The 11,799-nt window shown below is 39.7% G+C and overlaps 1 protein-coding gene across 1 annotated transcript in view; it reads left to right on the top strand.

The window, feature by feature from the left end:
* Positions 1-2,985: 2,985 nt before the first annotated feature.
* wdr11 (WD repeat domain 11) overlaps positions 2,986-11,799 on the top strand; it is a 53,676-nt gene continuing 44,862 nt past the window's right edge. The window contains exons 1-6 of the mRNA XM_020601300.1: positions 2,986-3,219; positions 4,526-4,637; positions 6,714-6,867; positions 7,091-7,264; positions 7,597-7,804; positions 11,450-11,615. Coding sequence (XP_020456956.1) covers positions 3,134-3,219; positions 4,526-4,637; positions 6,714-6,867; positions 7,091-7,264; positions 7,597-7,804; positions 11,450-11,615 — 900 coding nt within the window. The 5' untranslated portion in view covers positions 2,986-3,133. The remainder of the gene's footprint in view (positions 3,220-4,525; positions 4,638-6,713; positions 6,868-7,090; positions 7,265-7,596; positions 7,805-11,449; positions 11,616-11,799) is intronic.

Genomic DNA, 11,799 nt, shown 5'->3' with positions numbered 1-11,799 from the left:
CAGGAATTTACAAATTTGGTTTCATGTAATATATATACATATAATTTCATGTAATATTTGGGGTTGCAAAAATCAGGGAGGAGAGAATTGAAAATTATACAAATAGTCTCAGTGCCTGATTTATTTACCTACCCATCCAAATTGAGCAACACTGAAACTGAACCTAACTGTATATATGCAGGAAAATATGTTCAAAGTTATTTTGAGATACTTTGGAAATATTACCTTCATTTACTCCAGGTTATTACCCAGTTAATCACAGTTATATAATAATCACATTCAGGGCATCATAAACTGTTGTTTTATTTTGCATGTGTGTGTAAAAAAAGGGTGTTAAACACCTATCTTATTTATTTATCCATCCATCTATCTATCTATCTATGTATCTATCTATGTATCTATCTATGTATCTATCTATCTATCTATCAATCTATCAAGGGGGAAGTAACAGTGATACTGGGATGTCTTCACAGCTAGAAAATCTCAAATCAATGCTGAAATTTGACCCAGGCTTGGCATTTCTGTAGTGAATAGGTCATATAGAACTTGTTATTTGAAACATGTCCTTTTTCCTCTCTTTTCTATGTCTCACATCTAATTAAATAATATAGTGTTACTGTGAACCATGATGTCTTGATTCACGCTGGATATTAATATCTTACTACAATTTAGAGAAATGAATTAAAATCAGTTGTTCCATGTTTTTTAAGAATGTGGGGGAAACCAGAGCACCTGGAGAAAACCCATGACACCACAGTACACAACCATAACACTCAAAAGGTATCCTTGGATTCTGTCACACTATTGTCCACTGAGGTGACCCTAAGAGAGCAAGACCTGCCCCACAACCAGGAGACTATGGAAGTTATCCCCGCCAAAATGTTCCATTAGAAGGCAAACTTCATGTGAAGCAGGACTGCAGCTCTTTATTCAACTTGTTTTTTTTTTTAAAGGAGTTTCACATTCACTTAAACAACACCAACTCTGTTTGAAGATCTTGTCACACAGAGGCGAGAAGAAACTGCAGATGGTGTTGCGCTGTTCTCGTTGTGTCACGTGATGTTGGAAAGAGGAGGTGATGCATTTTGCCACTTTTTCTGCCTGTACTTGCATAGAAACCATAAGTAGATTATTGGAGTTGTACCATTTCTAATAAAGATCTTTGAAAATGACCTTGTGGAGTGTTTTCCATTTTCTGCTGTGTCAAAGTCGATATCTTCAACCTTTGCCCATGTCTGTCTGACTTCTTCCTACTCCATTCAAACATGTGCTGGGTATAAGCAAACTGATTCTGGATTAGCTGTGGTTGGCTTTGTGTAATCATGTGTGTGTGTTGATGTCATTTGTTCTGCATGTTTGAAAGAATAAATCAAATCAAATCAAATCAAATGTTTTGTCTTAATGATGATCTTAATGATGGCTTCTGGCTTTCCTAATCTAATGTCTATTTTTGCTTTTCTGTATGTCTTGGAAACCAGCATTTCCACCAGCAAGCTGACACACACCTTATTTTTCTTTGTATGTAATTCTGCATCTTCGACAGGTTCCACACATACTGTGGCCAAAACACTGCCAGCTGCCAAAGTCATTGTATCCTCCACAACATTGATGTCTAGGGGCAACTCTAAATGTGGTTCTGTTATTTCTAACTGTCCTTGGCTAACCGTGTCCTGGACAGCCACCGCAATTTCTGAGCTGACAGGTGACTCAAATTCATGCTGGATGTACGGTGAGCCTGGCTCTGTGGAGCTGGGTGAGCTTTTCGTCATGCATGTTATGCTGAAAGAGTTCACTTTTGCTGTGAAGGCCTTCAGCTGTCTGCAGATATGGTCAGTCATATCATTCTGTCTGCAGGGGTGGGTCACATCAGGTTCTGCAGAGCCCTCAGTGGACCGGGAGTGAATGCCTTCTCTGACTTCCATAACAGTTAAGTCGTTCAAATGTTCTGCGCTGGCATCCTTGATGTCAGTGGTTTTGGAAATACTCCTACATGGTGACAAACTCTCAATAATATTCTCAGCGATGTCTGCTGGGAATTTCTTTTAATGTCCTTGAATGATTCACTTTCAGTAAGATTCATTTCAAACAAATTCTTTGTGAAATCATTGGGCTTGTCTGATTTTAGCAGATCCAACTGTTCCCTGGCCAGCTGTATGAAAATACTTTTCATTGGTGGAATAGCTTCTTCCAAGCAAATGTCCAGCAAGTATTGGACTTAGGTATTTCTGCTGTAGGACTGTCCACTTGTATTTTGGCTTCCACTATTTTTCTATTCTTCTATTATCAGTATTAGCTAAACGTCTCTGAATTTATCGGACCTGTGTTTTGTGAAATACTACTCTCTAATGTGTGAAATACTACTATCTAATGTAAGCTTCTGTAAATGATGTCACCACTACTTCAAAGCACCACAGAGACAGAACACAACAGGTCACACTCTGAGAACCTTGCCCGGTGGGGCAGAGCGGGGGGCAATTCCTCGCTCTCCATTGATAATGCATGCACACCTTTCTTCCCTGACAGACTCCGCAACAGGCGCCACACACACACACGCAATTTTTAGAGTACAGTGACGACATGTCTCAGTATATCTAATGTAAGCTTCTGTAAATGATGTCACCACTACTTCAAAGCACCACAGAGACAGAACACAACAGGTCACACTCTGAGAACCTTGCCCGGTGGGGCAGGGCGGGGGGCAATTCCTCGCTCTCAGCCAACTACAAAACTCAAATCCTGCTTTTACATAAGTGCATAAGTGATAGGCTATTAATGTAATATTATAATATAACCCCCCTCATTATTGTCCAAAACGTTTAATATAGTCAAAAATGTTGCGGAATTTGTTACTGTATTTTTAGTGTTAACTAGTAAATGTCGATTTCTTTTTACTCATCTTGACAAAACATTAGTCATTTGAGAGCACTTATCCTTTTAAATAACATTTTAGGTCGAGAAATGTGACGTCAGTTGCGAAACATTGTTCCGGCGGGATTCGTTTCTATACGGCGTCCTATTTAGAGACACCGTTTCACTTCCTGTTAGGGTTTGCGAACGTACACACAGATGATAATCAATTTTAGCCGTTACTGGTCATCAAATATCAATGTAGCGTAAACACTCACTAACAAAAATGATTCCTTACACTGTCAATATCAAACTTGCTGCTCGGACATTGACTGGCACTCTCGATTTGCAGAATAAAACCGCTGTAGATTGGTGAGTAATGCACCTCTGACGCTAGCATAATTCTGTAACTTAGCTGGTTAATTTAGTGAAGATGCGTGACTGACATTATGTTTACGAATCACAAGTCCATTGTATGCGTTTTGTTATATTGTTCCTTTCTGCTGCTTACACGCCAGTGTCGCTAATAATGATTTCCCCCCCAAGGTAACTTGCAGGGTATCTTGTGTCTAGCTCCAGCTCTGTGACATACTATATGTATGTAATACTTGAGATTCACAGAGCTGGGGTTGTCTTGTCTCATGTCATGTGATATGACATTTTGCTCGGCCTGATGAATTTCTTTAGCCTTATCCCTCAGTGTTAGTCCAGTAGGGACTGTGACTACAGTGTGACTCAAGTGCCATCAGCATTAATGCCACATACCTGCCACTCACTGCCAGGCAAAAGTTTAGAAACATTCCATTTCAGTGGGTTTTCGTTGTTTCTATTCATTTGTACAAGGTGGATTAATACTGAAGACACCAAAACTATGAAATGACACATATGGAGTTATGTAGTAAGCAGTAAAGTTCATTTTGACTGGTAATGAAATGAACCGATCAGCCATGTGGTAAATATTTCAATATCCACCATTCAAACCTTTCATTTTATCATATTTGACACAGTTGTAAGTGTAATCTTTCTGAATTGTTTCTAAATTCAGTGGCTTCAGAAGGCATCGTTATCACAAATGAAGGCAAACAAGATGCATCTGACCATAACTTGGGGTGTCACAGCAAAAGGGTGTGAATGATTTTTTTAGATGAAAGATTTCAGTTTTTCAATATTAATTGATTCTAAAAAAATGCATTTTTGCATCTTCATTTGGGGTTATTTAGTGTACAGTTGATTGATGGGTAACAAGGGCAGTTTTATCAATTAAATCTACTGTACAATAAAGTGTGCAATATAGCTGTATTATAGATTTTTAGGCACATAGTGTAATATTCACCTGCAGTTAACTTCTCTGTTATTTTTCCTGTTTTTGTCCGGCCACATATGAATGCAGACGTTTCATGCACACATGAAGTGGAAGACTCAAGCTACTGGTTACTGATAGTAGAGGTTATAAAAATTGGTGTTAGGTCAAGTGGGCACATCTTGTGATATTGTCTTATAAAATGATTCAATTCACATCTCAAATCTTGCTGAATGTGGTCTTGTTCATCATTTGGCTTGATCTCCCACCTACCAACCAACTCTTTTATTCTGCTGTGGAAAGAACATTCCCTCAGCTTTCTCTTTAGTATCTGTCTCTCCATGTCTTCTCCTTGTCTCTGGCTCTCATGCACCATAGGGGTTGGCAGGGGCTGATAGCCCAGGGGTGTCACTCCAGTATTCTCATCATTGATCCAAAGACAACCCAGACTATCCAGGTTCTGGAGAGACACAAAACCAATGTGGTTAAGGTGAGTTTCTGAACTTTTTTTTTTAAATTTGTGTGACTAACAATTATATTCATTTTTAATTAGTCAGTTGGTTATTTTCTCAATTGTTTAGTCTATAAAATGTTGTAAAAAATTCCAAATCCAGATTCCAAAGTGATGTCCAGCCATCAAATGCCCTGGGGAATTTAAGTTATTATCAAAGAAACAAAAAAGCAAAGCAGCAAATCCTCCACTTAAGCAAAATTCTTAAAACTTTTGCTTGGAAAAAGTGTAGAATCACTGTTGACAGTTAATGTGCTTTCAAATGACTAATCAAGTAATTGATTAATAGTTGCAGACCTGCTCCATGAATTAGAAAATATAATTTGATATCTGTCAGTAAATTAAGCAGTTGGAGGAAAATCAAACTGAAAAGGCCACAGAGAAATAACTGACAAACTAGTGTAGACTATTTAAAATTTAGTTGAAAGCATTTAATGTTACTGATTGGTCTGATCAATTTGAAAAGAATTCACTGGATAAAGAGAGTTTGTTGTGGGACTTCTTTCTCTTCATTTTGCCTATTTTTTCTAAAACACAGAAAAAGTGTTTATTGAATATCTGATTACTGATTAAGACGTAAATCTTGCCTGCTGGCGGCTTTGGCTCAGGAGGTAGAGCGGGTCGTTTCCTAACCAGAGGATTAGCAGTTCGATTCCCGGCTTGTACAGTCAACATGTCGAAGTGTCCTTGAGCAAGACACTGAACCCCCAGTTGCTCCCGGTGATAACACCGGTGTGTGAATGCGTTAGTGCTTGGGAGTGCGAATGGGTGAATGGCTGAATATGTGAAAGCGCTTTGAGTGTGCTGTAGAAAGGCGCTATACAAGTATAAGACCATTTACCATAAGACCATTTACTTTAAGGCAGCATATATGATTTGATATGCTTTGTAATGTTGTAAGTGCAATTTATACTGTGTCCTTCACATACATATACTGTATATACCAGTTTCTTGGAGATGCTGAATGTGCTTTTCAGGTGAAATACAAACATCGCTGCAGATGGGAGTAATATTTTATCACTTAGTATTATTATAAGTTTTCTGTGACCTTGATATAAGTTGTTTTTGTCGCTCTGTGGTAAACATAGTCAGCTCTGCTCCAGTGTGTAAGCCAAAAGCAGAAATACTGATAAAGGTTGCTTGTACATTAATGGCACACAGGTTCTGTTGTGTCTGTGTGTGCGTGCGTGCAAAATTGTGTATTTCCTATAGGGTGTGTATTTTATTCTACTTTTCTGTATTTTCTTCTGTAAGCCCGTGTGTACACCGAACAGCCATAGCGTTATGACCACTGACAGGCCAAGTCAATAGCACTGATTATCTCATTACAGCAGCACCTGTCAATGTTGGAGGTGTATTAGACAGCAAGTGAACATTCAGTCCTCAAAGTTGATGTGTTGGAAGCAGGAAAAATGGGCAAGTGTAAGGGTCTGAGTGACTTTGACAAGGGTCAGAGCGTCTCCCAGACTGCAGGTTTACAGGGTGTTCCTGGTCTGCAGTGGTTAGTACCTACCAAAAGTGGTCTAAGGAAGCACAAACAGTGAACCGTCGATAGGGTCATGGGCGCCCAAGACTCACTGATAGTGAGGTTGACCTACTGTGTATTAAACTTTTAAATGTCATTCATCCTTTTCAAAAGATTACATTTCGTTTGGATCTTTACATTGGTCTATATGATTAGAAACATTCAGCAGTTATAGTGGTGACATCACACCTGGAGTGGGGAGGCTATTTACATAAGTTTTTCACTGAATGACAAACTAGTGTAGAATATTTCAAATTTAGTTGAAAGCATTTAATGTTGCAGATTGGTCTGATCAATTTGAACTATGGAAGCAAACGGATTCATAGAAGATGCACAGTGAGCTGCAGAGTGACACGGGTGCCAACCAATTGTCACACTGACTCCTGTGTACACAGCACAATATTAGGGAGGTGGTCATAATGTTATGGCTGATGGGTGTATATGGACTGTAGTAAAAATCTGTAAGGCAATCACCAAAATGTCAGAATGGTTCCATAGTATCTGACAGATTCTTGTTTTGTGTTTGGTAGGTGAAATGGTCCATAGAAAACTACTACCACAACTTGAGTTCACCCTACTGCTTGAGGCTGGCTTCAGGAGATGCCTCAGGGAAGATTATAGTGTGGGATGTGGTCAGTGGCACTGCCCATTGTGAGATCCAGGAGCACTCCAAACCTATCCAAGGTAAGGGATCTTCCAGAAACCCACCCTTCCCTTATGGAGGATTAGCCTAAACTGATCTCTTTAGGTCCATCAGCTGACTACAGGAAAGGGACATTACCCTGTCGGCATTCATTCTTTTTACTAATGTGCTCTTACCATCAGTTGGTCTTTCCTGTTACATGCTATGCCTCCATCTTCTTCGTTCACACATTCTCCTCACTGTCTTGTTCCCTTTCCCTGCCAGACTTGGAGTGGTTGTGGAATCAGGATGCATCTCGCGATCTGCTGTTAGCTGTCCACCCTCCCAACTATATTGTCCTGTGGAACGGAGACACCGGCACCAAGCTGTGGAAGAAGAGCTACGCTGAGAACATCCTGTCCTTTTCTTTTGACCCCTTTGACTCGTCCAACATGGCATGTACGTGGGTGACATGCTGTCCAAAATTCTGACTCAGCTTCAGTTCATTTCCAGTTTAATTTTTTTGCTTTCTTGCCCACATTTACACACTATGTCTCTGTATTGTAGCTGGAACTCTTAAATTTACAATTCATCAACGTCAGTATGCGATGAAATGCCTGAACACATATCAGACACGTGGTGTCACCTTTTCAAAGATGCATGGCTTTTCTATTATGTTAACAGCTGTGTCACTAGTAACATCTCATTTCCTATACTTTGCTCTTTTTGAAAAAAGTACTGACAGCAGCTGTGACAAGCAAAAAAATGTTTTTCCTCTTCTTTCATTGCAGTATTGACCAGTGAAGGAATAGTCTTTATCACAGACTTTTCCCACAACAAACCACCTAGCAGCGCTGGCAAAAAGGTATACATCGCCAGCCCTCATGCAAGCCCCGCCCACACCAAACCTGTGCCTGCTGCTGCCCCAGCCTTGGCCCCTACAGGAGCCAAGAAGGCCCTCAACAAGGTCAAAGTGCTCATCACCAATGAAAAACCTACGTAAGAACCACTGGATCTGACTTTTGCTCTGCAAGTGTATTTCAGATCATTTATGATGTTTTTACAGTAACAAACTTTCTCTAGAATTTATTGTGTGATGGTCAAAAAAACAGTCTCTGGTCAATAAATGAATGGCCTGATATCCCAAGCATGTTAGAGCTTTTACATTTATTAATTAGGTTGATTAATTTCTAAATGGCCACCAGTTCATTGATTCATTGCCGGTGAGCCCCCTGTCCAGTAAATTTATTGCACATTTCCAACAGTTTTAATCATATCAGTCTTAGAAATATGGCGCAGCCTTTCTTAGAGTCGGCTCAGTGAGTTTTATTCATACAAAGTTCTGAGAGCTAATTTTATCAGACAGTTTTTAGGCTCAGGGCATCTTAAGCTACAAAGTGTGTGTACAGTATATGCCTTGATCTGTAGTTAATTGGCACCTGTCAGCATGCTTCAGTTTTGTCTTTGTGGTGTTTGATTAATCATAGGTTTCATACACTAGATACGAGTGTAAACTACAGTAACTTAATCATTCTTGGGAGCACGTTAACACAATAATGAATGAGCTGTCAGTGGGTGGAGTCGACTTGTCTATATTGTGCTGCTCTTCCCCTTTTTAGCAACAAGTGGACTGGTCGGTTGAAAATGAATCATGACAGTTTGTCTGTGTGAAAGGAATGACATATGACACACCTGTTTGGCACCTGAGGGTTGTCAAAGTTTTTTCAATCAGTGTAGAGTTTGGTGTACAGATAAAGTAAATCTTTTTCCCCAAGGTTTGAGATGACCAAATGCAGTCAGAATTTTTGGAGAGATATAACTGTCATATCAGGTAAACATACCGTATATCAATCAGCTGAAAGGCCTACAGTACATTTCCCTGGAGGATAGGGAATAGGGGATTTGATCATGTGGCAGATTTGTCAAACTGCTTGTTGATACTAAAACACACAAGAAGTGGCGGCTAATCTTATTTTAATGACATCAAGTGACAGGCCTGTCCCACCGTATAAGATATTACCTTGAAAAAGAATGTGATGATTAGGAATCAGTGGCTTGTTTGATGTGCTGGCAGTTTCCTGCCTGAGCAGTTGAGACTGTCAAACCGACTTATTTATAGCAGCTGCACTGTGGCCTGTATGTCCGACCAGCCAGCCAGCTCTAATAACAAACACTCCATTAATCTTACTTGTCTTTGTTCTCTCTCTTGCCTCCCTTGTGTCCGTTTCAGTCTTTATGTCTTCTATTGGTATGTGACTCCTTCCCTCACCTTTCACATGGTGTGTGATTGCTCTTGAAAATGCTGTATTTCTTCAGTCTGCCTTGGTTTGTGTGTCAGTTTTGGGTGCTTGTCATAGTCGGTGTTAAAATAACTCTCCTCTCTGGCTCTGTCTCCCTTCGATTGACAGATGGAGGATTTAAACAAGACTGTTCTGTCCCACTGTTATTGGAAAATCGTTGAGTACAGTACTGTAACGTGCACAGTAGTGTGGTTATTTATCTGGTCGTTACGCAGCACAGATTTGGTCCCTTTATCAAGATGACAGACATGGGATTCCTGCTCACGCTGAAGCATACTTGTTTATACGCAAACACACAAACTACAAAAGTCATAATCACAATAGTTAGTCGATTATTTTCTGAGGCATGTTGTAATACAGAAGATTTCAGACAGGCGTGGTTACTGTGGTAACTGCACCTGTCCCAAAATGTTGGGCCCAACTCAACTTGAGCAAAGAGTTTGTTATAAAAGAAGAGCAACTGGTGAACCTGTTTACGGTGCAACTAAACTGTGTTTTCAGTCTGTGTCACTGATGTTTGTTCATCGCATGATGACTAACCACAGTGACAGATGCACTGAGCTTCCTGTGACTGCTGGACAATAAAACCCACCCCTTATTTCATCAGTTCTTTTTTCATTAGTAACTTAGCACAGCACTTGAACGACTTCCCTGTGAATCCCTTGTGTGTGCAAAGGCAGTTTCAGTCCAGTGTGGCAATTGTGGACTGCCTCCAGTGATGAAAACCACAATGCATGAAAACTCAGTTATAAAAATCATGAAACATCTGCTATCCAAAGTTCAAGAAGGGCATAACCTGAAGTGGGCAAGGTTCAATAATGTCTATGGTGTAGAAACCTTTTTTGTTGTTGTTTTTGTCTGTTGTTGATGTAATGATTTCTAAGAGTTTGAAATTTTGTTTCACCTCATTCATATCCAAGCCAAAGTCATGATTTATTCACCACTGCCTGCCTATATCAAGTGTATTCTGTATTGTATGGACATCAGAAGTTCAAGCTGAAGTTACTGCATAATGTACAAACATTGTATTTGATTTTAATGTCCACTGGGTTGATTGTTATTATTAATTTCATACTTACATAGTAAAAGATAAAGGGTTCTTCAAAGCTTCACTCCTCCTCTGAGGTAGCCCTCTCTGCTATTAAACACACCCTGGTGAGAGATGTGAGGAGTGTATGATACGGACATTTTACAGTTGAATATTTTGGGAGAGTTTGGGGTTAGAGAGATTTTTCTTTCTCTGAAGACCTTCTTTTTTAGCGTCTAAGATAAAAGTCTGTGTCTTTCTGATGTTTTGCCTTTGGTGACATTTTAGCCCCTATCTTTGCTTCACCTGACTTCAGTGAGCTGGTAGCAGTGTGATTTAGCTCAGTGACTCCTAAAGTTTTCCCTATTGAGCTTGTTTTATTGGTTGCACTTTCCCCAAGATGATAATGATCTCCATTGTGTTATAAAGTTTCTTTCTCCTTTATTTGATCTCACCATTACCTGGAGGAATGGAGCTGTAGGAATGAGTAATGGCCAAGGACTTGCTCGTAGATTCTGTGAAAATCAGCCCTTTTGTTCTTTCTTGATTGGACTGCCAAGTATTTACGACTGTTTTGTTGTCATATGGGGAGATCGACCCTGGTGGCTGTCATGGATAATAGTATTTGTAATTAATTTAAACACACATGAAAGCAAACAGACTTGTTATAGTATCACTGTCGAAATAATGGAAGCGATTTTTGTCTGATGCTGCCAATAACTGCTTAATTCATCAACCTCCCATCATTAGACCAGGTTTTCCCTCATTTTCCTGTGACAGAGACCACAAAAGTAATAACTAATTCATTCAGTCTTCTGTATGGGAAGACATGAATAAAAAATGAGTTCATCTTTGAAATGAGAGAGTTATTAAACTTGTTTTGAGACGTTCTAATCCATCATCACACTGGCGTACGTGATATTTGCATATTTCATATGCATGTGGTGGTGTTACAGCAGAGTCATTATATCTTTGGTGATGTGTCTGCAAAATAAAACTGGCAGTACATCATATTATCTGGACTTTTGTTTCTAGTTATAGCTAGCCTGATGACAAGACATGGGATTCCGTCAAACAAGTCTTTTGTGCTTTATATTTAGCTGAAATATGTATACACATCCATGACAGTGGCCAGATGTAAGAAATGTTGAATCTAAGAAATAGTTGGGCACAGTTATCTCTGAAAATAGTCAGTTTATCCAAAATTAAATGCATTTTTTAGGCCTTTAGTTCACCCTTTCTGAGCACATACCACATTTTGTTTTTCAGAAAATAACACTGAAATTCATTTTCTTTCCTCAATTTTTGCTGCTGTAGTGCAGAGGCAGTGACACTGAATGACTGTCTGCAGCTGTCCTACCTGCCATCCAAGAGGAACCACATGCTGCTGCTTTATCCCAGAGAGATCCTTATCCTGGATCTGGAGCTCAGCCAGACAGTGGGCGTGGTGGCAATCGAACGCTCAGGGGTGCCCTTCATTCAGGTGAGGCACTGCTTACATATACAGCAAACTCGGTGTAATAGGGATTTCATTAAAACTTGACTGAATACGGGTTTGTGGAAGTTGCAAACCTCAAAAGAGCTGACCTAGTTTTTTTTTTTTTGGTGAAAGTACAGTGGTTAATTTACCAGTTGCATGAATTTCAAGGTCAGAATTCTGTCCGCTC

This window comes from Monopterus albus, unplaced genomic scaffold (genome assembly GCF_001952655.1).
Source record: "Monopterus albus unplaced genomic scaffold, M_albus_1.0 scaffold3.1, whole genome shotgun sequence".
Lineage (NCBI taxonomy): Eukaryota > Metazoa > Chordata > Actinopteri > Synbranchiformes > Synbranchidae > Monopterus > Monopterus albus.
The sequence above is the reverse complement of the archived record's forward strand: the minus strand, read 5'-3'. Positions and strand labels throughout refer to the sequence as shown.